Source organism: Protopterus annectens, chromosome 1.part1 (assembly GCF_019279795.1).
Source record: "Protopterus annectens isolate FY-2018-M chromosome 1.part1, PAN1.0, whole genome shotgun sequence".
NCBI classification, from domain to species: Eukaryota; Metazoa; Chordata; order Ceratodontiformes; family Protopteridae; genus Protopterus; species Protopterus annectens.
In genome coordinates this window covers 542832785-542860524 of record NC_056726.1, presented here as the reverse complement: position 1 = coordinate 542860524, position 27740 = coordinate 542832785, and the positions used below count along the sequence as shown (strand labels likewise).

Sequence of the window (27740 nt, the reverse complement as noted above, 5' to 3'; positions counted from 1 at the left end):
ATGACTCCCTCTGTTGGGCTACAGGAACTTCTTGCCTGGAAGCCCCTCTCGGAGGAAAACTCTCTCTTTTATCAAAATTGGACTCAAATAACCCAAGACAAGTGGGTTTTGGATGTGGTTTTAAGAGGTTACAAATTCCATTTTCATACCTTGCCAAGGCCAAGCAGATGGCCAGACCTTCCAAAACATCAATGGATGGAGGCCTTAAACCAGGTGGAAGCTCTTTTGGCTATGAATGCCATAGAACTGGTTCCACTTTCAGAGATGGGAAAAGGTTTCTACTCAAGGCTCTTTCTAGTCCCAAGAAAGCAAAACTCATGGAGACCCATCCTGGATCTGTCGGTCTTGAACACCTTTCTAGAGATTCCAAAATTCAAGATGCTTACTCTACAGCAGCTACTTCCAATGCTGTCCAGAGATGCATGGATGGTCACTTTGGATTTAAAGGAGGCATATTTTACACATTCCCATCAGGCAGGATCGCAGAAAATACCTCCGGTTCAAGGCCGGATCGAGGCACTTTCAATTCTCTGCGCTGCCCTTTGGATTGTCTACTGCGCCCAGGGTCTTCAACAAATGCCTGGCTCCAGTAGTAGCTTACTGCAGACTCAGAGGAATTCAAATTTACTCTTATCTGGATGATTGTCTAATTCAGGTAGACAGCAAGGATGTCTTACTCCAGCATCTAGAATTTGTACAGAACCTCCAAGTTCCTGGGATTCTCTGTAAACATAAAAAAGTCAAATTTGACACCATCACAACAGATAACTTTTCTGGGTGCACTTCTAAACACCACAACCCAGATGGCTTTTCTGACATCCGAAAAACAATTGCAGCTGGCTTCAACTTTCAGAACCTTGGCAACTTTAACTCAACTATCTGCAAGGAAATTCCTGCAGGCTTTGGGTTACATGGCCTCCTGCATCCTTCTCGTACCATATGCAAGACTACACATGAGGAAAATACAGTGGTACCTAAAAAGTGTATGGTCTCAGCATTGCCACAGTTTAGACATACTGATCTCTGTCCTTCCTTGCCTTCAAAAGGAATTTCTTTGGTGGTCCAGGGCATGTGCTCTAAACAAAGGGAAACCCTTCCGTCTGCCTCCTGCCACTCAGATTCTAACCACGGACGCCTCGGATTATGCTTGGGGAGCCCATTTTCAGGGCAATTGTTTGCAGGGCCTTTGGACGAAGGATCAGAAGCACCTGCATATCAACTTAAAGGAAATGTTAGCCATTCAGAAAGCTCTATTGGCCTTCAGGAATCTCTTACAACCAGGACGACTACTAATACGGACGGACAACAACACAGTTATGTGGTACATAAACAAGCAAGGGGGATCTCATTCCTACCCCCTTTGCAGACCAGCCATGGATCTATGGAACACAGCTCTAGCTTGCAATCTGGATCTTCAAGCTCAGTTTCTACCAGGGAAACAAAACTTTCCTGGCAGACAGTTTGAGCAGAAACCTTTCGGATCCACACGAGTGGATGCTGCACACCAAAATGTTCAGGATAACAGCAGTCTGGGGATGTCCTCACATAGACCTCTCTGCATCCCATCTCAATCATCAACTACATAATTTTTGCACCAGGACTTTCCACAGAGAAGCTTGGAAAGTGGATGCCCTGTCATTCAGTTGGAGGAACCTCTCGGGATATGCCTTTCCGCCTCTTCCTCTTCTTCCACGGGTTTTATTGAAGATAAAACAGGACAAGCCAAAGATGATAATCTTGCTGGCTCCAAATTGGCCTCGGCAGTTTTGGTATCCAACTCTTAAAAAAAAAAAAAATAAACCTATGCCTGGAGCCCCCTTGGGTTTTACCTCAGTCTCCGAACCTTCTGTCCTAACATCAGGGTCGGGTTCTACACTCTCATGTTAGAACTCTCAGCCTGGTGGCCTGGTTAATCCAGGGCCTTTGATTTCTTCTTTCTTACCCAAGCAGGTTATGGATGTCATTTTGGAAGCCAGACGTCCTAGCACTAGAAAATCTTATGCAGGAAAAAGGAAAAGATTTTGTTCCTGGATGCAGGCTCAGGATTCTGATCCTCTTCTTCCTAACATTTCATTAATTTTACTTTACCTGACAGATCTCTTACAATAAGGGTCTCTCTCTCTCTTCCATTAAGATACATGCCTCTGCTATTTCTGCTCATTATAATACTGACCCCCCCATCTTTTCCCACCAGCTCATGAGACAGTTTCTCAGAGGAGCTAAGAACTTAAGACTTAAAATAATTATATTTATTTATTTATTCATTTAAACAGATTCATGTGTATACTTTATATTTATATATTTATCCATATATGTTTAAATATTCATCTATTCATATCTGTTTACATTTATATACATAAATTGCTTAGTATTGTTTATTATTTTATACCATATACATTATATAATGATTGTTCAGATAGTTTAATGCATTTCATTTAGGTGATAGTAAATGATGTGTATCTGTTTAAGTACATATGGGCTGGAACTTGCTATATACTATGCTGCTGTTTGAAGAAAATCTGATGCTTTTTGATTTGCTAATTGGCTAATTGGTTGTTTTATTATTCTTAAGATGATGAATGTGATTATATAACCTCACAGTTTTATCTTGTTGTTCATGGTCTGAGGAAGCGTATTTAAAATACGCGAAAGCGCTTACCGTTTTAAATAAAATTCTTTAAAGTTTTTTAGATTGGTCGTGGTGGTGGTGAGTCCGAAGTTTTGTTTCATCAACTTAAGACCTCCTAGATCTCCTCCCATTCCTGCTTGGGATCTCAACTATGTTTTGGAAAAACTAGCCTTGCCTCCTTTTGAGCCTGCTACCTCTTCTGACATCAAGTTTTTATCTTGGAAGACAGCTATCCTGTTAGCCCTAACCTCTGCTAGGAGAGTTTCAGAGTTACAAGCTGTTATGGCTGTGGAACCTTATATTATTTTTCATCAAGACAGGGTATCTTTGAGGACTAATCCTACCTTCATGCCTAAGGTGGTTTCCAAAGTGGCTTTAAATCAAACTATCCACTTGCCAACCTTTTTCCCCACTCCTCAAAATAAAGGGGAAAGGATCTTACATTCCTTGGATGTACACAAACTACTACGTTTTTACCTGAACAGAACCAAGGACATCAGAAAATCAGAACAATTGTTTGTTTCTTATGCTTCAAGTTCCCAAGGTATAGCCATTTCAAAACAGACCATTTCTAAATGGATTGCTCATGGATTATTCACACCATGGAAAGCAAATCCCAGGGAGTATACGGACTCATTCCACCAGAGCTGCTGCCACTTCTGTGGCCTTCCTCAGGGGAGTTCCTACCAAAGACATTTTGGAAGCTGCAACTTGGAGTTCAGTGCATACTTTTTATAAGCACTACAGTCTACCTCTCTACTCTAAGTCTAGGACAGGCTTTGCCTCTGCAGTCTTGTAGGGCCTTTTAGCCACCCCTTCTTCTTTGACTACCTCCCTTTCTTTCAGCTTTGGGATTCTACCCTACAGTCATGACTGCAACAGTGAAACACGAACATAGTACAGTTTTGTACACCTACCATAAATGTAGATATTTGAGTGTCTTCACTGTTGCAGTCTGGGTTTCCCACCCTCCTGTCCCCTCTTAATTTTACTTTTGTGTATTTTCTTTTTTTCACCATACTTCTGAGGTGTATTTGCAAAGGTTATGGGACCTTTTTCATTTTGGGACTCCTGACATCTGGGGCAAGAAAAACTGGAGAAGGCGTCTGCTATCAGCTTTGTACTCCTGGCGCTCTAACGTCAGGGAGCATGGTTGAACAGCCGATGCCGGACCCAGACATTGGGATTCTGGCCGACCGAGGGCTGCCCTGCCGCCAGGGGAGAACCCTACAGTCATGACTGCAACAGTGAAGACACACTAACATCTACATTTATGGTAGGTGTACACAACTGTACTTTTCAGTCATCACATTTTGGGTTATCCCTGCCCAGGGTAGCCCTCGGCTGGCCCGAATACCAGAGGCTTAGTATTTCTGCGTCAGCTGCTGTCGCTTGAGGACTGACGTCATGTCATCAGTAGTATAAAGTAATGCAGCCAACGCCATTACATCAGTCTTTCTTGCTGTGGAGCCTGAAGCAGAAGCAGTTTGCACAAGTGCCAGTCGGCCACTACCCGAGTTTCTCTGAATTGAAGTTGAGGTCTTCTAAAGCTAAGTACCCTGTTGGGGGATCCTTTTCTCTTGCACTAACCGATGTCAGAAAAAGTTAACAATTGTCTCACCTGTGGAAAGCAAGTACCACAGAGACTTCCACTCTTACTGCATCACTTGTTTAGGCCCAGACCACGACGTCCCCCGTTGTCACTTCTGTGCTTTGTTCAATGCCAGAACTATCCACTGTTGGGCCCTTATTGTATTTTTTAAATATGATGAACCGTATATGCAAAACTATTACAGGAGAATGGGGTAAAAAATATATACCCCTGTTGGGTTACAAAATACATACGAGTAGCCATAACTGTGTAAAACAGGCACAAGATACTACACTTCCTATTACTGATTATGGAAGAGCTTGCGTCTTGGAATACGGCCCACATATTAGTAAAATTAAGAGGATTATAATTAATAATTGGAAAATTATAATGACAGATCAAGAAATTGTCAAAATATTGGGATCTCAACCTGCGTTTCTTAATAAAATGGGTCGGAATATAAAAAGTTATCTGGAAGGAGGAGACATTCGTAAACATTTGATATATAGGAAGATCACCAAGTGTGGGAACTGTAAACAATGCCATGCCATTTTAGATGAATGTAGTGTCACTTTGGATAATATACATAAGACACATATAAGATTCGTTAGTGGAAATTGTAACACCAGATGGGTTGTATATTTGGCTAAGTGCACAGCCTGTTCCGGATTTTACATAAGTAAAATGGAAAGAAAGCTGAGCAAACATATATATGCCCATTTATATAGCATTAAGACGAGATGAGAAAAATGCCTTATACAAACACGTTAAAAAACATGGACACACCCACACATTTAAATTCGCTATTCTTGAAAGTATTTTATTGGAGTCTAGAGGGGGAAATTTCAAAGGACTATTGTCCTATAAAGAAATATGGTGGCAGTTACATACAGATGCTTTGACTGCACCAGGATTGAATGATTTCATCACTATTAAGCCAGCATTATTAATTTTATTTATTTATTTTATTTATTTATCATTTGTTGACCGGGAAAGTCCGACTAGGTTCCACAGAGCCTGTTTTCAGCTGAGGCCCAGGGAGAAATGCTCCAATTGCATGTCTTTGGAATGTGGGAGGAAACCGGAGTACCCGGAGGAAACCCACGCGAACACAGGGAGAACATGCAAACTCCACACAGAAGGCACCCTAGCCGAGAATCGAACCGGAGAACCTCTTGCTGTGAGGTGACGACGTTAACCGCTGCGCCACTGTGCCGCCAAATTTAATTTCTATAAATTATTTTAGATCAAGTATTCTAAAAAAATTTTAAGCATTTGTTCGATAAGCAGTATGGAAACATTGGATTGATTTTTATCTTTATTTTTTTACTGTTATCAAGTTTTGATGTTACGTATTGTTGGTATTAATAGTGAATGTATTTTGCGTTCGTTATTTACTATCATGACATTGTAATGATATTCTGTGTATACAGCTTTAAAAAATTTATACTCAATTGTAGCGCTTTTGGCACCAAAAAAGTTATTTAAATGACACAGTTACAAATCAGTGGAGTTCTGAAGAAGCTCGCGTTTCAGCGAGTGAAAGCGCTTAACTTTTAAATTTAATAAATTTCATGTTATTTTATTTCACCGCTTGGTACAGTTTAATTGCTTGACTAGGTCGGCATCTCAAGACACTGAGGAGCAGCGTTCTGTAGCATTTAGTTCTGTTGGTTTTTTGAACGCTTAGCATTTGGATTTACCTTCAAAAAGGAAGAGAGATCTGTCCCCTGTAGTTTTGTCTGAGCAAGAGTCAGATGAAACTGATGCATCTGACTGAGGACAAGCAACCCCTTTCCACTTATGAGGATTCTGATGCAGAGGACTCCATTCTTCAGCCTCTCCCCCAGAAGATTTTTCCTTTGGCGAAACCCTGCATACTTTAAGGAAGCATTTCCAGTGGGAAAGTTGGGACTATCCTCAGTCTAAAAAGAGACTCAGAGAATTCTTAGATCTTCCACAACACAGACCCTTGGCCATCCCCCCAGTCCTGGATGTTGTGGATGATGATTTCCTTGAATCCAGCTTGACTCCTGACATCCTACCTCCTGCTCCTAGAAAACCAGACCGGTACTACAGAGTCCCTGACGCACACAAATATCTTTTAAAAAGTCCTACAGCTGACCCTGAGGTCATTTCTCAAGGACCAAAAGGGATTAAAGCAACCTCTGCCAAGAATCCCACACTCGGACAGGAATTCCCGAGCATTAGACAGATGGGGTAAAAAATTATACACCTCTGCTACTGTTACTATCAGGGCACTAAATTGTCAGTTCCATGTGCTGGAATTTCACCAACATACCCTGGAACTCCTTAAACAAAAAATGTCTTCCCTTCCTGCTTGGGCAGAAAGATTTACAAGACGTAATGCATTCTGCAAGCCAAGTTATTAAACGCACTTTGCACTGTGGTTTTGACGCCCTAGAAGCTTATTGCAGGGCAGCAGTCACTGGATCCGTCATTAGAAGACATGCATGGCTTAAGGAACAACCCCTGCCAGACCATGTCTAATCTAAGTTGTTGGATGCCCACTTGCACGAAGATAACTTGTTTGGCACTAAGGCACAAGAGGTCTTAAAAAAGATGGAAGAAAAAGCAAAATCTATGCAAACAGTTGAGGATTTCTTACAAGTCCAGCCCCCGAGGATCAGCAGGCATTGTCCCTCCAAGCACTGGTTCTTTCCTGCTCCGAGTAAGCCAGCCCAGCCTAGGCCCTGTGGAAACTGACCCCCCCAGACAGCAGCCACAGGGAATGCAGAGATCTAAGCAGTGGACTACCTCCACTTCAAAACCAGGGAGTTCTAAGCCATCCCTTATGGTAAGAACTTACAATGACTCACCTCCCCCCTCCTCTGCCCACCTTCATTTACCCCTAGGAGGAAAACTTTCATTTCACTCAAGCACATGGGCCACCATAACCACAAGGGTCAATAGGTTCTGAATATTGTATCTCAGGGATACAAATTTTCCTTCCATACCCTTCCAACCCCAAAAGGGTTCTCGGATCTACCACCAAATCAGTGGGCAGAGGCTCAAAAGCAAATCCTTTCTCTTCTGTCTGAGAGCAGTAGAGCACGTTCCTGCAGAACAGATAGGCCAAGGCTTCTACTCCAGACTTTGGCGCCCCATCCTCTATCTATTCTAAACACCTTCCTGGTGATCCAAAAATTCAAAATGCGCACCCTCCAGCAGCTGCTACCCATGCTCTCCAAGGACACCTAGCTAGCCACCCTAGATCTAAAAGAGGTCTACCTTCACATTCCTGTCAGGGAATCATGCAGGAAATATCTCCGCTTCAGGGCAGGATCTCAACACTTCCAGTTCTCTGCTCTTCCCTTTGGCTTATCTACTGCTCCGAGTTTTTGCAAAATGTGTGGTTCCGGCCATTGTCTTTTGCAGACAAAGAAGTATTCAGATATACCCATACCTGGACAACTGCCTTATTCAGGCAGACAACCAGGAAAAGCTGCTCGAGCACCTGGCCTTTGTGAAGACACTACTAACCTCCCTAGGATACACAATCAATGAAAAGAAATCCAAACAGGTGCTCACACACAGGATAATCTTCCTGGGAGCAAGTATGGACACAGCATCCTAGAATGCCATTCCTTACACCAGAAAAACAAATTTTCCTGACAGCCTACTTCCGTCAACTAGCCACCAGGCCCCAGCTGTCTGCAAAGAAGATCCTGAAAGCTCTGGGGTTCATTGCATCTTGCATACTACTCATTCCATGTGCCAGACTGCACATGAGGAAACTTCAACGGTACCTAAAAAACCTTTGGTGTCAACACACACAAGACCTGGAAACTATTCTACCTATAATTACTTGCCTTGGAAAGGAATTTCTTTGGTGGGCAACAGCAAGCTCCCACAACAAGGGACTGCCCCTCTCTCCACCCCCGCCAAGACCCTCACCACAGATGCATCAGACTGCGCTTTGGGTGCACACCTGGATGGCAGGTGCATACAGGGCCAATGGAGCCCTCAGGAAATCCCTCTGCACATCAGTCAAAGAGATGATGGCTGTGCAGCATGCCTTAATAGCTTTCAGACCCCTTCTCTCTCCAGGGGTTCTACTGATCAAAACAGACAACACCACTGTGATGTGGTACATCAACATGCAGGGAGGGACTCGCTCCTACCCTCTATGCAGGCTGGCCATGACCCTTTTGCTCACAGCCTGTTCCATGCAACTACACTTGTTAGCACAATTCCTACCAGGCTCTCTCAACTCTCTGGCAGACCAGTTAAGCAGAAACCTTCTGGACCCACACGAGTGACAACTCAACAGGAGTACCTTCACCCTAGTAACTCAGAAATGGGGAGCACCAAAGGTAGACTTCTTTGTCTCCCACGCCAACCATCAGATCAGAAAATTCTGCACCAGGGAGCATCACTGTATGTCTTGGAAAGTGGATCCCTGTCCTTCCCCTGGGTCAATCTGGGTCTATGCCTTTCCTCCCCTACCTCTCATCCCCAGGGTATTGCTCAAAGTAAGGGAGGAAAAACCAAGGGCCATTCTTATAGCCCCAGACTGGCCCTGACAACACTGGTACCCCTTGCTGCACAGCCTGTCCCCTGTGCCTCCATGGTATCTTCTTCAGATTCCAAACCACCTGACCCAGAGGGAAGGGGAATTCATGCATCCCAAACTGCAGGCACTCAATTTGGCAGCTTGGCTTATTCCATAACCCCCAACCAGTCTGCCATTCTAAGTAAACAGGTTCTGGATGTTATCTGTGAGGCCGACGTCCTAGCACCAGAAAGTCGTATGCAGATAAATGGAAAAGGTTCTGCACCTGGATCCAGGCTAAGGGAGCCAATACGGCACAGCCCTCCACCCCTCGCATTCTGGATTACTTAGCTGACCTACTACACAGTGGTCTCTTGTTCTCTCTAAAAATTCATGCCTCTGCTATTTTGCTCATTTTCCCCACTGAGCAGCCCCTTTTTCTCACACCCTTTGTGATCAAACAGTTCCTCAGAGAGGCTAGCAACTTGAGGCCCGCCAGAAGGGCACAAGTGCCAGCTTGGGACCATAACTTTATCTTGGAAAAGCTCACCTTGCCCCCTTTTGAACCAGCTTTTTTCTGCAGCGCTAAAATTTCTCTCCTGGAAGACAGCTTTCCTTCTGGCCATCACTTGAGCCAGAAGAGTCTCTGAGCTGCAAACACTCATTGATGTGGAACCCTTCATCTTCCATGCAGATAGGGTATCCTACAGTACTAAACCATCCATGCCCAAAGTGGTGTCCATTGTGGCTCTCAACCAATCCATTCATCTGCCCACTTTCTTTCCTAATCTCCAAAACAAGGGGGAAGGATTCTTCACACTCTAGATGTGCACAGACAGAGAAACCGGATCACCTGCAGGAAATGCACGCAAACACAGGGAGGACATGTACATTCCCCACAGAAGGCACCCCAGCTGGAAATTGAACCGGGAACCTCTTGCTGTGAGGTGACCATGCTATCCGCTATGCCGCCTACTTAGTGGTTTTACAGTCTGTACATTATTTTTGTGTTTTGTCCCTATGCCTGGTGACCAAGCCACTCACTGAGCAGACATGCATTGCCCAAAGGGAAGCCATCATACGTCTTAGCCCAAGAAATTTGGACAAAGCCTGCCATAATAAGGTACACAAATGCCCAAAAATAGGGACACATGTATTGCTCTTGTAACCTTAGAAAGTTGCTACAATAACAAGTTATGTATTAAAGTTAATTTTCTGAAGGATACAAAGTCTGAAACTTAAATGTACAACATTTTTTTACTAATTTTGTTCCTTGGATTATTTAATATTTTATTTTAAATTTGTTTACTGGGAAAGTCTGACTGGATGGTCACCCTTTTTCAACAGAGGCCTGAGGAGGAAAGCTCCACAAAGATTTATAGGATGCTTAGGTTAAATTATACAGTGATAATTACAATAGAAGGTTACATAGTTAAGTGATCTGTAGAACATTACAGGGAAAAAAATTATAATCATAGGTACATCATTCAGGAAAAAGATCTAATACTCATTTCTACAGTTTGATATACAAAAAAAAATCATCCTAATTATATAGGTACATCGTTCAGGAAGAGCTAATATATATTTCTACAGTTTGCTGTATAAGAGAGTAATTTTTTTTATTTCCTCTCAGAGTGGGGGAACGTTTTTTGTGGTAGAGAGATAATAGGTGAAAAATTAGGTGTTTTCCCTCACCTTTATAAAACTACTAACCAAATGGTACAAGATCATGGCTAGTTGTGTGTATTTAATTTATTAGGAGAACCTGACATATTGTGGAACTAGACTGGGTTGTTACATGAACAAAGAAAGTAGTTCAGTTAGATCATCCCAGTGATTTTCTAGAAAATAAAAAAATTTGAGGTACAGACAAATTTTGAGACAAAAACTTGGACTTACTGCAAAAATGTGGGCAGTTGAAAGGTATGGAGGCTGGTTTACTATCAAAATGTCAAACGTTTCCTTAAGTAATTACTCTGGACGGGGGGGGGTCATAAAATTACATCGAACTGTCAGCATTACAACACATGCAAAATATCGACAAGTTGCATTTAACATTGTCGACATTTTCACAACTTCCTTGACATCTGGTGACTTTTTACACATGTTTTCCAGGGAGGCAAGCCCCCTTTCACCCCCCACACTCCCTGCTAATTATATATTACAACTCCGAGATCTCACTACAGTGAAGAAAAGGGTACATTTCCCAATCTCCAGTCATGATGTTAGTCTCTCAGCAGTGAATGCACCCTAGCATTTGCTGTTGTGGGTTTGACATTTTTCGAATCGCTGTTACGATAACTTAGAAAACTTTCTTTTGGTTATCACAGTTCATGTAACGGCCTTTGAAATTTTGATAGTAAACCATGGAGGCCATCATCCTGACAGCTATGAGGATGCTTTGAGTTTTCGCAGGCATCCTGGCAACAAGAGCTTGTTCATTTTTATGGCCTAGTCTTGCTCTTGGTTGTGGTGCAAACGCAACTGTTACTGTAGCGGGTTGCCTTATGTCCCATAGTCTGCACATACATTCTTCCCCACATGCACTGACATGGTCTACCTTCAGGTTGGCAGCCATATCTACGTCTTCAGACACCAGGTGTCTGCATCATAACAGGTCTTCACTTTTCAGCTGCAGCCCTTCTGTCAGAGTAGAGGCACAAGCTGTCCCTTCCTGCAGGATGAACATGCACCCCCCCCCCCCCCAAGTCATGCTTTTAAGTGCCAGAGATGCTAGTCAAACTCTGGCTACCCACTACTCTTCAGTGAAGGCAAGATCAGTAGAGTTTATTTGCATTTTTTTGTGGTTACAGTACTTATGCTTGACTTATTTTGCATCTTTTGTTGATTGTGTTTAGGTCTTGTCTGCTTAAAACATTTACATAAATACAACATAGTAGTGGCTGAAGTAAAATTATATGTGTTGGCAGGTAGAGTAACTGTGCTAACTGCAGAATTGCACTATAATGTTTTATTTCTTAGATCCTTACTCAACACTTGACCAAAGAGAGTCGAACAGGACACTGGATCGAAGTGGAGACCTTTCAGAGCGAGAACCACTACAGGTAAAATAGAAACCTTCCAGATTTTGCAGTAGCTCTTAATGCTTTAGGGGCTTAATTACATAATGTATAGATTAGTGCATCTCCATAGTATTGAATATGGTTAATCTTTACCATTGCTTTGTATAGAATAAGTTTGAGTATCTCATAGTATTGAATATGGTTAAGCCTTAGCATTGTTTTGCACAGAGCAAGGTTATGTACTTCTCGGTTTTCTTTTGAAGGTGTTTTTTCTTACAGTACAACTGCAGTGGCTGGGAGTTTTCATTGTGGTTCACATTCCTTGTGAAATATCTGTTCTTGTAGAAGTGGTACTGGAAAATGTGAGAATTTTTCTGCAAAGAAAAATAATTGACCCAGACCTTACTCATTCTAATTGCTTTCCCCATAGTCCCCACTGATTGCTGTCAGTGATCACTTTTTAGATGCATTTGCTGTAACTGCTTTTACAACAAGGAGAGATTTTCCCCTTTTCAGCAGCTGACCATCGGCTGCTACCAGTTTGTATGTATATGCACACACTTGGGAGAACTACATGTGTTTGAATGTAGATCTGGAAAGATGGCACCGAAGCTAAATGTTCAGAAGTGCCAGCTCCCAGAATGCTTGATAAATTTTGCCTCTCCTGTGAGATTAGTTATGCGAGTCCTGTTTCACCCGTATCAGGTGTTTTCTGTTTTTCTTGATGTGATTAGGGAGTTAAAAGCAAGGGAAGTGCAGGAGGCTGAGTTTCCTCCCTGGGATACAGGGGAGGGTACAGACTGCAAAAAAATAAATAAATAAATCCCTACCCACTACCCCTGATGATCAGATGATGCACATTCAGGGACTTTTTGCTGGTGGTGTCTTTGAGATGTCCGTAGTGGATCCCACCCACACGTGCACACAATGTACGCCATATCTGCAGTCTAATTCCATAATATGGAATTTCTGGTATAGCAGGTAGACTAGACATCCTTTACAACCATAATTCGAAAGCAATACTTTCATTCTTGCTTTTCCCAATTTCTCCCTGTGTAGGAAATCAGTCAAAATCCAGCAATGCAGGAGAATATTAACCCACACTATCTTCAGTTCATTTTTTGCTGGTGATGACAGTATTTGGTTTTATGTTTGATTCGTGTCAGTGTGTCGTTCTCTATCACACTTGTACTTATTTTGCAGTAACTCTATCTGGCTTTGTTGGCTTTGCCTTTTTTCCTGATCATTAAGTTCTGTGGTGTAATTTGAGGATTTTTTTATAGTCCCATGTTAACCCCTCTGGGGGGGAAAAAGCATCAACAGATGTGTGGGAGATAAAGATCTCCTAAAGGATAACAGTTTTCAGTGTATCTGTTGTGGGGAAGATGAATGATGTGCTACGCCATGAGCATTGTTCAGGAATTCTAAATATTTTTGGAACGGGTGCTTGTTTGCATTGGCTGGGATTTCCACCTCTGGGGCTTAAAAGCCATCCACCCTAATGGTCGCTTGTAGCTCTCATAAAAAGCCCATAAGATTAAAAAGATTAACAGACACAGGAAAATTGCAGGCATGAAGGAAACTGGCACAGTGCAAGGGGTAGCATTAACCCTGCCAGTTGCAAAGAGGCCTGCTGGTACAATGCTCCATGAAGCCCCAGTTCATGTGTACCAGTCTAGGACCTTTTGTCAACGTCAGTTCAGCTGCCCATTTGGTAGTGGAGAATAGGTTGCCAGTGTCAGGCTCTGGCAAGTCCTCTGAAGATTTAGTCACTTGACCAGAGGTTGGCTGCAGGTCCCTAGGTATCCCATAGTAGATGTTCATATTCCTAAGCATCAAACTCTTCATGCTAGGGACTTAGCTCTGCTCTTCCAGGCATTTTTTTTTCTTTCTCCTATAAGAATCCTTTTTGTTCCCCCACTGTGACCCCTGTTAACTAGAGTATAGATTTGATATCCATCCCAGCGGCATCTAGGGTACTTGTGCTTGGGATTTCTGCTGCTGTGATTTTCAACTGTAAGCAGTTTCTGAAAGAAGACTGAGTAGACTTGGTGTGAAAGCCATTCCCCCTATGTTCTTATAGGTTCATAGGTAGGAACTAGGCTATCGGCCCTGGGGCCTATACAAACCCAGCCAAAAAGGTACCCTGGCTTTTGCCACCCAAGAAAATTATTTTCCTGTGCGACTGTCTAGCAGAGCCACAGAGGTGATCCCAGGGGTGAATTTCCTATTTCCCGTCCAATCATCAAGATTTTTCTTGAGTGCTAATAAGGAGCTTTGTTTGATATAGATAGGTAGTTTATTCCAGAGTATGGGAAGTCTCTGGGCCAGGAATCTATCCCTGTGGCATGTTCTGTTTATTGTGGTGACAAGGTTTAGGTCCCTAAAGCGTGTAGCTCTGAGGGATTGGGATGTCTTTAAGTGGAGCATGTCCAACAGCTCTGGGTTTGACATAACTTTGTATGTTAGGCAGAGATCACCTCTGAGTAGGCGAAATGCGACGGAGTAAAGCTGGAGTTTTTTGAGACTGTCTGCGTAGGGCATCTGTTTCAGGCCAGTAATCCTCTTTGTGAGGTATTTCTGTGGCCTTTCCAGTTGCTGTAAGATGGTCTTGTGAGGTACATAACAAAAGGGGCGTTTTACTCTATAATGGGTCTAATGAGTGATGAGTAGAGGGGAACGATCACCTCTCTTTTTTTCTGGATGAGAAACCTTTTGTGATGAGGTGCCACAAAAGGATTTCCTGACTACTGTGGCGATGTGATTATCAAAGGAGAGACTGCTGTCCACCTGTCACAAGGTCTCATCACACTTTTGGTGTTAAGTATACTACCGCCTATGTTGTAGTTCATGGGTACAGAGTTTTTACCAAAGGGGATGACAATGCACTTTTTGGCATTGAGCTTGAGGCCATGGCTTTGACACCAGACATCTGTCTCAGTGAGGCCCTTTTGTAGGATGTCCACATCGTTAGGAGTTTTGATTATGGCTCGTAGTTTGCACTCATCTGCGGACTTCATTAGCCAAAGACCTTCTGTGTTAGCCTGTATTTCAGAGAAGTAGATACCACCAAACAGGAGAGACCCCAGGACTGAACCCTGTGGTACTCCACTTGTCACTAGTCTGAAGTCGGATTTGGAGTCTGCTACTTTCACAGTGTGGGTTCTGTCAGTGAGCGAGTTGGCACCCCATCTTGTGACAAAGGGATTTATACCTAGTTTAGTGAGTTTATCAGGTTTAGGAAATATGATCTGCCTTTTACAAACCCGAACTGGGTGGGGTCCAGAGTTTGGAAATTACCAATGTCTTTGTTTATACGTTCCATGATGATACGTTCCATGACCTTGCAGACCAGGCTTGTCAGGTTAATGGGGCGGTAGTTCCCGGGGTCCGTGGTGGCTCCCCCTTGTGGAGTGGGATAACCGTTGCTGTGTGCCATTCAGCAAGCACAAAGCCTGAGGTGAGGCTATGATTGAACATGGTACTTAGGTGGGGTGCCAGTTCGTTCTGTAGTTCGTGTAGAATACAGCCTGGGATGTTGTCTGGTCCCATGGATGCTGTGTTCTTAGCTTTGTAGCCTGCGGTTTCTACCTGTGCAGCCGTGATTACAGGAACTTTGCATTCTTCTGGTATAGAGATGGGCTCTTTAGGGGGAGAGAGGGGGGTAAAGTTAGCACTGAACCTATCTGCCAGGATGTTGGCAATATCGTTTGGGTCTGTATATTTAGTGCCATTGTGCTGTAACTCGGAGCAGATCTGAGTGTTGCCATTGAGATTCTTGACATAGCTATAGAATGCTTTGTGGTTGTCTTTAGAATCAGTGGCGATTTTTGTTTTCATAACTAGCTTTGGAAGATTTTATTAGGGATCGCAGCTTCTTACTGAGGCTGACCAGGGAGCTCTTCCACTTGTGGGATTTTACTCTTTTGCAACAGTTTCTTCCTTCTCTTGTACAGTTTGTTTATGGCAGGGGGCCACCAGATTGGCTTCCTTTTTTGGAGGATAGTGTCTTGGTTCCGTTTGGGATAGCATGCTCCATGCACTCATGTAAGTGCTTATAAAGTGCAATTGTGTAGGATTCAATAGTCGTAACTGTATTGTCCATCTGCATGGGTGTCATGAAGTTCACCACTTCTGTCTTAAGAAGCTTGAAGTTGGCTTTGGAGAAATTTTTTACCATGGGGGGTGGGGGCAGGATGTGGATATCTAGGGTAATTAGCTTATGGTTGGATCAGACCAATGAGGCGGTGACTTCAGGTGTGGAACACCGGTCACTCATGTTGGTAATGACTAGATCTAGGATATTGTTGTCCCTAGTGGGGGTGTGGATAAGTTGATCCAGGGCATTGGAGTTTGAATTCCAGAAAGCGGTGAGCGAAGGAGTTGGTACATGAGTAGTTTTCCCAGTTAATGGTGGGGTAGTTGAATTCGCCCATTATTAGGGTGTTTGGTTGAACCCTAATATTTTCCAGTACATCAGGAAAAGGAGTGGGAATCCTAGGGCATGGTGGGTGATCTGTAGCAAGCTACAATTTGGATTGCAATTTTGCCCAGAGTTAGTTGCACTTGGATAACCTTGGCTGCATTATGCTGAGCAACTAGCCTGGAGGTGTGGATATCCTTAATGAATATGGACACACCTCCGCCTTTGGTGTTCCGGTCCAGGTTACATGGCCGAAAAGTGTGGTACAAGTTATAGCCTGGTAGTGCAGGGGTACTCTCTGGAGCCTTGAGCCAGGTCTCAGTCACTGCACAGATATCTATGTACTCCATTTTAAGGAGTGCCTTTACTTGTTTTCCATTTTAAGGAGTGCCTTTACTTCATATTTAGGTCACCCTTTTGGAAAAGGTAGAGGGTACTTTACTCTGTAGCCCTCCTCTTATTCACATCTTAAGAGATTTTATATTTTGACCATTTCCTGCTACCCAGTGTGCTTCAACACTAAAGATGAAGGCTCAGTTTGTCCGGCTTCATGATGCAGCAGTATGGAGTCGCGACTGTGACCCAGGTGACTGAAGGAGCCAGAGAGGAAGAGGAATGAAGGGTGCAGCCCACTGTTCTCTCATGAGGAGGAATGAAGGGTTAGGATTCCTTGGGGAGCATGTTGGGAAGTGCAGTTTCCATGATATAGCCAAGGAAAACCACTTGCCATGTTTCAGGGAAGTGGAGTGGGCAACTTTGCTTGCAGAAGTGAGGGATGAGCAGCGCAGTCCAATTACCAGATACCTTTGCTTAGCTGGGAATGTACATGAAGAGATGGCCTTAAGAACTTGATCCACCCCTAGGGCTGGCTAAATGATACCTCCCAGTAGGCTCTCACCTTGGAGTGGGAACAAATGGATCAGTTGACCAGAAGGGGCCTGATTTGACGGACAGTTTAAAAAAAAACAAATTCGTCCAGGTCACTCCCAAAGATGTCTCCATTTTTTTTATTTGCTCTCAATGCATACCTGGCAGTCTTACCCCCTTCCAACCTATCTGCCCATTCATCCCCTGGGCAAAGGTCAGCCAAGGGAGGTTATTGGGCAGCCATCGGGTTGGTTCATTTTTTTATGTATGACTGGATGTTCTTCATGTTTCACTGTTGCAGTCATTACATTTGGGTAATCCTGCTGGCAGGTTGCCCTCAGCCGGCCTGAATTCCAAAGTCTTAGGTTCTGTGTTGGCTGCTGTCACCTATTCCCTGAAGTCAAGTCGTCAGGGGTATAAAAGAAGCAGACCACCAGGAAAAAGTCCAAAACTTACTCGAATCTGATAAAAGTTAAGAAGTCACAGCTTGGAATATCTAGATACATATCTTGACAAAGCCTTGGGAGGTCCTGGGTGAAAGCACTTGATGTAATATTGGATCTATTTCTTGTGCAGACGAATCTTTGGATTTTATTGTCGAAATAAAGCTGTGTTTTTTCTACCTTGGTTCCAAACTTGTATAAAAGAAGCAGCCGACGCCATTTTCTTCAGTCTTTCTTACCGCGCGGTGCCCGAAACAGAAGCAGTTCGCAAGTGCCGGTCGGCCGACTCCTGAGATTTTCGTGTTTGAGTTTCAGATCCGAAGTCTTCAGTAAAGCTAAGTACCCCGTTGGGGAAACTTTTTTTCTTGCTCCAGACTGATGTCAGAAAAAGTTAATTGTATTTCTTGTGGAAAGCAAATACCTCATAAGGATTTTCATTCTTGCTGTATTCCTTGCCTAGGCCCTGATCACGACATTACTGGTTGTCCGTTTTGTGCTAGATTTAACCAACCCACTATTAAGGGTCGGTATGATTTTGCTTTAAACTTTTTTGGACGCCAGTTTAATTGCCCTGAAATGTCGGATAGCCATCCGACTACCGGAGTTCACAAAAAAACGCAAAGAAAAGGATAAAGAAAAACAACCAAGGCCCAAAACCGACGACAAAGCTTCTCCTAAGTCATTTTCCGGTTCTCAGTGAGCCGCTTTTGCAACCCATGACGCCCGCAACTTTAGAGTCACAGGCCGCTACCGACTCCCACGTGGAGTCAGCCATGCAGCTGGATACTCAAGGTATTGGAGCCTCTGGCGCTAATCCCTCAGATGGGTCCGGAGCCGCTAAGCAGGTACTGGCTTCTGAAGGTGTATTCGGACCTAAACATCTTTACATTAAAACGACTTCAGCTTCAAAGGCAAAGACTAAAGCACCTTCTAAAGCAAGTAAACAAACTCAAGAGCCACGTGGACAGGCCTCTATGCCCAAAAAACAGATTCTCAAAATGGCTGAAGACTTGATTACCTTGATCAGGGGTTCCCATCCCCCTCCTGATAAGAGGCCTAGGCAAGACACTGACTATGAATCTTCAGATCAGGTTTCTATTTCTTCTGATCAGGAATATCCCCCCCCCCCCCCCCCATCATGAGGATTCTGATGCTGAAGACTCTATACCTTCAGCATCGCCTCCTGAGGACTATTCCTTTGGGGGAAACCTTGCATACCCTGAGAGAGCATTTCCGCTGTAAGAGCCAAGATTTTTCAGAATCTAAAAAGAGGCTCAGGGATTTTCTTTTACTACCTCAGCACAGACCTCTAGCCATGCCACCTGTGTTAGACATTGTAGATGTATTTTCAGAGTCTAGTCTGACCCCTGACTCCTTACCCCCAGCTCCTGTTAAGCCCGACAGATATTACAGGGTTCATGACTTTCTCAAATTTCTTTTTAGAAAGCCTGCTGCTGACTCAAAAACTATTTCACAGGGTCCAAAGGGAGTTGAGGCGTCCACTGCAAAAAACTCAACCCCCCTCTGACAGATTCAAGGTCACTGGATAGATGGGGAAAAAAGGTTTACACATCTGCAACTTTGGCTATAAGGGCCTTAAACTGTCAACTTAATATGCGTAAGTATCAGCAACATGTCATGGGATTGCTTAAGAAAACAAGGAAATGCAGGATTTATTGTATGCAGTAGAACAAGTTGGAAAACCTACTTTGCAATGTGGTTTTGATTCTTTGGAGGCATCCTGCAGGACCGCAGTTACGGGTTCTGTAATTAGGAGGCATGCTTGGTTAAAGGAACAAAATCTGCCTGATCATGTTAAAGTAAAATTACTAGATGCACCTTTACAGCATGATACTTTGTTTGGTGTTAAGGCAGAAGAGGTGTTAAAGAAAATGGAGGACAAAGCTAAATCTGTGCAAACTGTCAAAGATTTTTTACAGGTACAGCCACCTAGGTTTAGTAAACACTGTCCTACAAAAAAATTGGTCCTTTCCTGTGTCAGACAGATGTCAAAGGGGCAGATCCAGACACCCTAGGGGCAGATCCCAGGCGCAAGGTTCTTATAGGCCCAAGCAATGGGGGGCTTCTACCTCCAAAGCTGGAGAAGATAGAGCGCAAACGTACAGAAAACAGTCCCAATGACTTCCCCCTGCCAGCACCAAGCACTTATCTTCTGGCAGCACCCTTAGGGGGAAAATGAGCACTTTTTGCTCAAAATTGGCACATCATAACCCAGGACAAGTGGGTTCTAAACAGTGTCACAAGGCTACAAGTTCCATTTCCATACTCTTCCAAAGGCAAACGGCAGGCCAGATCTGCCAAAATATCAATGGGCAGAGACACAAAAACAAGTCTCATCCCTCATGGACATGGGGGCCATTCAACAAGTACCAGAGCAAGAGCAGAGACAATGATTTTACTCGACTGTTCTTGGTACCCAGAAAGGACAAGGCCTGGAGGCCGATACTGAACCTATGTATTCTGAACACTTTCCTGGATATTCCGAAATTCAAAATGTTGACTTTGCAACAGCTTCTGCCCATGCTGGGCAAGTGCTTGGCTTGTGACTTTTTAGACCTAAAGGAGGCATACTTGCATGTTCCAATCAGACAATCATGCAGAAGATGCCCATGATTCAAGGCTGGGTCAATGCATTACCAATTCTCTGCACTGCCATTTGGCTTATCTACTGCGCCCAGGGTCTTTGCAAAGTGCCTTGCACCAGTAATTGCATTCTGTAGACAAAGAGGAATACAAATATATCCTTACTTGGACGACTGTCTCATTCATGCAGAGAACAAGGACATTCTACTTCATCTGGTGTTTGTAAAAAGACTTCTAACATGCCTAGGGTACACAGTCAGCAAAAAGAAATCAAAACTAGTACCCTCACAAGAGATAATATTCCTGGGTGCAGCCTTGAATACAACTGCCCAGATGGCTTATCTCACGCCAGGCAAACAAAGGCAACTGACTACCTATTTCAAAATGTTGGCAACAAAGGCCCAGTTATCTGCAAGAAAAATTCTGCAGGCTTTGGGCTTCATGGCCTCCTGCATCATACTAATTCCATATGCAAGACTGCATATGAGGAAACTTCAGTGGTACCTAAAAAGTGTTTGGACTCAATATTGCCACAGCCATTACTCTCATTCCCTGCCTGCAACAGGAGTTTCGATGGTGGGCAAAGGCTTGTCACCAGAACAAGGGACAGCTATTCACACTACCTCCAGCCAGGCAGACACTAACAACGGATGCCTCAGACTATGCCTGGGGAGCCCACATGGCAGGAAGATGCATTCAGGGCACATGGTCCTCAAACCAAATGCATCTACATATCACTCGAAAAGAGATGTTAGCTGTTCAAAATGTACTGACAGCCTTCAAGGACCTACTTCAACCGGGACAACTACTGATACAGACAACACCACGGTCGTGTGGTATATAAACAAGCAGGGGGGGCACACATTCTTAACCCCTTTGCAGACTAGCCGTGAACTTGTGGGACACAGCTTTGACTTGCCAAGTACATCTGCAGGCACAATTCCTGCCAGGAAAGGAAAATATTCTGGCAGACGAACTAAGCAGAAACCTCGTGGATCCCCATGAATGGAAGCTGGATCCACAAGTCTTCAGCATAACAAGGAAATGGGGATGCCCGGACATAGATCTATTTGCCTCCCTTCTCAATTACCAACTAAAAAGATTCTGTACAAGGACTTATCACAGACAAGCATGGAAAGTGGGCGCCCTGTCCTTCAGCTGGAAAAACCTATCAGTATATGCCTTTCCTCCACTGCCTGTCCTCCCCAAGGTGCTCCTAAAGGTCAGACAGGAGAAGCCAAAGATGATACCGATTGCCCCAGACTGGCCATGCCAGTACTGGTATCCAATACTAAGGAACGTATCTCTCTACCCAGCTTGGACCTTGCCTCAAATATCTCTACTACTGTCCCAGCAAAACAATCAGATCATGCACAGCCAACTCAAGACATTAAACTTGGCAGCATGGTGGATAATGTAGTCATGCAAAAAACACCACTCAGTAGAGCTGTGTTGGATGTCATTTTGGAAGCCAGAAGGCCTAGTACTAGAAAATGTTATGCTGGAAAAGGTAAGAGATTCTGTGCCTGGAACCAGGCACAAGGAACTGATACAGCAGTACCAAACATTCCACAGATTTTGCAGTACTTAACTGAGATGCTGGACAAAGGCCTATCTTTTTCATCAATTAAAATTCATGCCTCTGCCATTTCGGCTCATTACAATACAGTGCCACCACTTTTTTCTCACCCTTTAAGGCAGCACCTCAGAGGAGCCAAAAATTTAAGGCCCCCAAGGAGACTACCAATACCTGCATGGAAAAGCTCATGCTGCCACCTTTTGAACCGGATGCTACTGCTGATATAAAGTTTTTATCTTGGAAAACAGCTGTGCTCTTAGCAATTTCTTCTACAAGACGGGTTTCAGAGCTACAGGAGCTCATGGCCATAGAACCTTTCATCATTTGTCATCCAGACAGGGTCTCCCTGAGGACAAACCCAACATTTATGCCTTTAGTGTCCAGTGTGGCTCTTAACCAAGCCATCCATCTGCCAACCTTTTATCCAAATCCACAGAACAAAGGGGAGAGAATTCTGCCTTCTTTGGACATACACAGGCAGCTGAGATTCTACTTGGACAGAACCAAAGCTTTCAGGACGACAGAGCAATTACTAGTGGCATATGCTGCAAGATCGCAAGGAAAGCCAATCTCAAAGCAGACTATTCCTAAGTGGTTAGGCCACTGCTTTTGTTTCTGCTACTTACGCCATGGCAAACCAGTGCCTAAGGGCATTAGGCCTCATTCCCCCAGAGCTGCAAGCCACCTTAGCAGCCTTTCTCAGGGGAGTACCAACCAGAGACATTTTAGAGGCGGCTACTTGGAGTTCAGTGCACACCTTCACAAAGCATCATCATCTGCCACTCTACTCTAAATACAAGGCAGGCTTTGCCACTGCAGTACTGCAGGGCCTCATAGCTGCTCCTACTGCTATCTAGTTCCAGCCTCCCAACCATAGCTTTGGGACTCTACCCAAATGCAATGACTGCAACAGTGAAACACGAAGAACATAGAGTTGTGTACACTTACCATAAATGTAGATGTTCAAGTGTATTCACTGTTGCAGTCCAGGTTAAATATATATATATATATATATATATATATATATATATAAATATATATATATATATATATTTTTTTTTATACCCCTGATGTCAGGGAATGGGTGACAGCAGCTGACGCAGGACCCAAGACTTTGGAATTCAGGCCGGCTGAGGGCAACCTGCCAGCAGGATTACCCAAATGTAATGACTGCAACAGTGAATACACTCACATGTACATTTATGGTAAGTGTACACAACTGTACTTTCCTCTGTGTGCACACGGCTCACAAGGGGAAGGGGACTATGCACCAGGTTGACCATGATGGGTGCTTCACTTCTGCAGAGGGTATTGCCATCACTTAGCCCTGCCCTTTTTTATTCTTAAGCACAGGTGGCAGCTTCCCAATCTCCATCAGAGAAGCTCCCCGAGCACTCGCACCCAACCATCTACAGGGAGAGAGATCATCAGGATTTGTTCCATCACTTCTGCCCCTTTCTGCCTTGCTCCAACAGTGCTATGACCACTAATAAAACCCCATTTAGCAGTGTCACAATTACAGCGTTTATCTCTGTCCCACAGAGCCAGGCAAGAGTTGTCATTTGTTGAGACTCTTAATCGTGTTAAGAACTGCCGACGTGGATGGTGAAACAGCTGTTTGAGAAGCATTTTGCATTGAGGTATGAGATTGCTTTAGGACTGGGCTTTTAACCACGTACACCAAAAATTGGACAGGTTTGAGTGATGGGCCATCACATTTTATGCAAAAACCAATTTGTGGATACAGCTGTCATACCCATTGAATGTAATATGTTCCAAGCTGGCTCTGGCCTTGCACACACTGGCTAGCCATAAGGTGAGTGTATGGGTTGTTGAATTGGTAAGTAGGTATACTCCCTAGTCATTTGCAATAAAACTTCTAAAATCTTGTTGCCTGTTATAAGGATAACTTGCTTGGACAAATTGAAGATATGGCTTGAGAAAAAGTGAGTGACTACTTGAAGGAGAGTTTAATCTCTGGCTGCCATTATGGTTGATAGATACACTGTCAAATGTGTCTGTGATGCAGTCAGTGTCTGAAAAGGCAGTAATTTCTGGCTTGATACTGAAAAGGTGTGCTTGGTTGTAGATCCATCCCTCTCCCCAGATATGAGGCAGCATCCTTCTTAATGCATATTTAGTGGACTGACTTGTTTTTCATTGACAGGATATTATTTTGGAGGAAACTGGGAAGTCGAAAACTGTTCACTCAAGTCATATAGCTCTTTCACCACTCCTACTCAAGTATTCCAGGATCTTCTCCACTTCTGTCCTTTTCACACAAGATAGAGCAAAGTGGAGCAGTTGAAAAGGGACTCTTTTCCAGATACATGGAGGAGAGTGGAGATATGGTGGTCTGTTGGGACAGAGGTGAACATCAACCCCTACCACCCCATGCGCCATGTGATTGTTCCCTCTGTGCCCAAGTCCTAGATATTTTGGGTAGAAGAATCTCCTACTTCAAAAGTAACTGGTCTTTGAGACAGGGCCACAAGATACTAGACATTGCTTTTAGTCACTTTACTGAATTCATGGAACTGCCTTTTTGTTTATGGATACAACTCCCATCTCCAGAGAACATTTCATATTTTAGTGGTCACTCTTTGACAATAACAAAGGCACCCAGGGATCAGAGGGAGGTTATATTTAAGGCTGCTGTTGGTACAAGAGTGAAATCCAAGACCCAGCTTAAATCTACTAGACCCCACACGAGTGTCATGGTCAAGAAGCTCAGGGTGTTCTTTTGTCAGTCCTTTTTGCCTTTTTCAAAATATGCCTTGATTGTACTGAAAATGGAGGGCCACTATAGGGTTGATCTTTTCACAGTAAATGGTTAGTAAGCTTGTTCACTTTTGCTGCCTTGCACAGAACCTAAGCCAAGCAGTGGCTTCTCAGTAATAAGTCTAGGGTTGTTTTTATACCTTTCTATACTTTTTCTTCTACCTCAAAGGTGCTGGCAAAGGCAAATGACAGGATACAGTTTTATCTTGTCTGGCCAAGGCATTCTCCTACCACTTCCTTGTGGTCCTATAGGTGTTCCCTCGATGTGTAGTCCTACCAACCAAATAGGTAGAAGGGGGTACCACAGACTCCTAAGTCCTTTGTCTGATATCTTGGAGGAAATGCAGATTACTTTCCCATGTGCAACTCCTTTCCCAGCGGTTTGTGATGTCTTAAAGCAGGAGAAACACTATCAAAGCTCCTTTTGTGGATAAATGGAAAATGTTCTTAGCCTGTATTAACAGCCATGTCAGATGGTATAGACTCTGTAAGGATCCCAGTGATTCCAGGCCCCTTTTTTTTTTGCTATTTGATAACTGGTTGTTTGGGAAGATCCAAAGACCCTTTTCAGCCTCAACCCTAATTTGACAGATGATTCCTTGATGTCCTTCAAGGATGCATCTGCAGTCATAACATATGGGTTGTCCTGCCTCAGGCAGCCCTTCGGTCGGCCGGATTCCAAAGTCTGGGTCTGGCCTCGGCTGATGTCGCACTTTCCCCGACGTCAGAGCATCTGGGGTATAAAAGCATCAGCCGACGCCATTTTCTTCAGCCTGTCTTGCCGCACGGTGCCCGAAGCAGAAGCTGTTCGCAAGTGCCGGTCGGTCAGATCCAGAGATTTCAGCTACCGAAGACTTCGAAAAAAGCTATGTACCCCGTTGGGGACTCTTTCTTGCCTCAGCCGATGTCAGACAAAGTAAATAATTGTTTAACTTGTGGGAAACAAATACCTCATAAGGATTTCCATTCTTACTGCCTTTCTTGCTTAGGCCCAGACCACGACGTATCAGCCTGTTTAGCCTGTGCCTCCTTCAACCGACGAACTCTTAGACGTCGGTCGGAGTTTGCAGAGGAATTTTTTTGAGCTGCTTTTGTTTATAAAATGCCGTCGGAGACTCCGACTTCGCATATGGTCAAAAAATGCAAGGAAAAGGGCAGACACTCGCGGCCCGCGGTTTCGGCTGAAACCACGGCTAGGCCTACTGCGAGTGTCTCTGTTTCGGCCGAAACAGAGTCCACGGCGATTCCTTTTTCTGAAACCATACTTCCGACCACCGAGGCCCGAGAGGCCCCGGCTGAGTCTGCTTCAGAACTCCCTACCGAAGCTAGTGTTCAGGAATTGTCCGATACCATACCTTTGGACATTTCTACCCCTGCACGTGGGGCAGCTAGGCCCCCAAGCTTCTATGTCTATTAAGGCCTTTTCCAGGGCTAAAGCTGCCAAACTTTCAAAAGCTTTGCCTGCCAAATCTACATCCCAGAGGCCTTTTTCTAGTTCACAGATCCTCAGCCTTGCTGAGGACCTTATCTCCTTATTTAGGGGTTCACAACCTCACCCAGACAGGGCCTCTCAACCTCCTCCAGACAAAAGGCCCAGGACTGACGCCTCTGAAACTCACTCCTCAGATTACTCCACAGATGGATCTGACTTGTTGGACCACCAGGAATGGGCTTACTCGCCTTATGAGGATTCAGATGCAGAGGAATCTATCCCTTCAGCCTCCCCTCCTGAAGAATTTTCCTTTGGGGAGACTTTACACTCCATGAGAGAGCACTTTCAATGGCAAGGTCAGGATTGAGAGAGCACTTTCAATGGCAAGGTCAGGATTTCTCTGATTCTAGAAAAAGATTAAGGACCTTTTTGCATTTGCCTCAGCATAGGCCCTTAGCTATACCTCCTGTTCTAAATGTAATTGATGATGTGTACAATGATGTCAGTACAGCCCCTGATTCTCTTCCTCTGGCCCCTGCCAAACCTGACAGCTATTACAGGGTCCCGGATTCTCATTTCCATCTGTATAAAGCCCATGCTGCAGATCCAGAAACTATTTCTCAGGGCCCTAAAGGGGTTGCAGCCGCTACTGCCAAAAATCCCCTACCCTCTGAAAGAGAGTCTAGAGCTTTAGAGAGATGGGGAAAAAAGGTGTATACATCTGCAACTCTTTCTGCCAGGGCATTAAACTGTCAATTCCATATGATACAGTACCAAGAGTTTTTGTTAGATCAACTGAATAAGAAACTTTCTTCTCCTGAACCCTTAGACCGTAAATCCCTTCAGGATTTGGTACATAACTCACAACAGGTTAGTAATCATTTCTTAAAATATGGCTATGATGCATTGGAGGCTTCATTTAGATCAGCTATGACTGGGGCAGTTATTCGTAGGCATGCCTGGCTGAAGGAGCAATCTTTGCCAGACCATGTCAAAGCTAAACTCCTCGATGCTCCAATGGAGAAACAAAATTTATTTGGCTCCCCTGCACAGGAGATTCTAAAAAAGGTTGAAGAAAAAGCAAAATCTGTGCAAACAGTTAAAGATTTCCTGCAAGTTCAACCACCGAGGTTCAGCAGAAACTGGCCTACAAAGAATTGGTCCTTTCCAGACTCTACCAGAGCCCAGAGAGGCAGGAACAGGCACCCTAGAGACAGAGGTCAATCGAAGGGCTCCTACAGAGGCCGTCAGTGGCAGCCTGCCAACCAGAGTAGTGCAACAGCTACAACTGCAACCACTACTACAGGACAGACCCAATGACTTGACTCTGATTCCGCCTACCAGGGATCAATTGGAAGCACCCTTGGGCGGAAAGCTGGCTTTATTCTCAAAAAACTGGCATTGCATTACAAAGGATACATGGACATTGCAAATAATAGACAAAGGATACAGGTTTCACTTCCACACTTTGCCAAAAAGAAGCAGAATGCCAAACCTTCCACCAAATCAGAAGGCAGAGGCTTTAAGACAAATCAGCAATTTACTTCAGATGAAAGCTATAGAAAAGGTACCATGTTCAGAACAAGGCCAAGGATTTTACTCCAGACTATTCCTTGTACCAAGAAAAGAAAACCAATGAAGGCCTATTCTCGACCTGTCCTCACTGAACACTTATCTCATTGTGCCAAAATTCAAAATGCTGACCCTACAGCAACTTCTTCCCATGTTGGGCAAGGAGTCTTGGCTGGTGACTCTAGATCTCAAGGAGGCATACCTGCACGTCCCTATCCGACCAAATTGCAGAAGACACCTCAGATTTCTTGCAAGATCAGAGCATTATCAATTCTCAGCA

At 44.0% G+C, this 27740-nt stretch overlaps 2 protein-coding genes across 2 annotated transcripts in view; both read left to right on the top strand.

The window, feature by feature from the left end:
- FTSJ3 (FtsJ RNA 2'-O-methyltransferase 3) overlaps window positions 1-27740 on the top strand; it is a 1310428-nt gene that overhangs the window by 189385 nt on the left and 1093303 nt on the right. The gene's annotated exons all lie outside the window — the stretch shown is intronic.
- Window positions 1-27740, top strand: part of CTNND1 (catenin delta 1) — a gene marked incomplete in the record, with an annotated part of 1335518 nt that overhangs the window by 1239418 nt on the left and 68360 nt on the right. Inside the window, 1 exon segment of the mRNA XM_044076626.1 lies at window positions 11719-11801. Within this exon segment, the coding sequence (XP_043932561.1) occupies window positions 11719-11801 (83 nt within the window).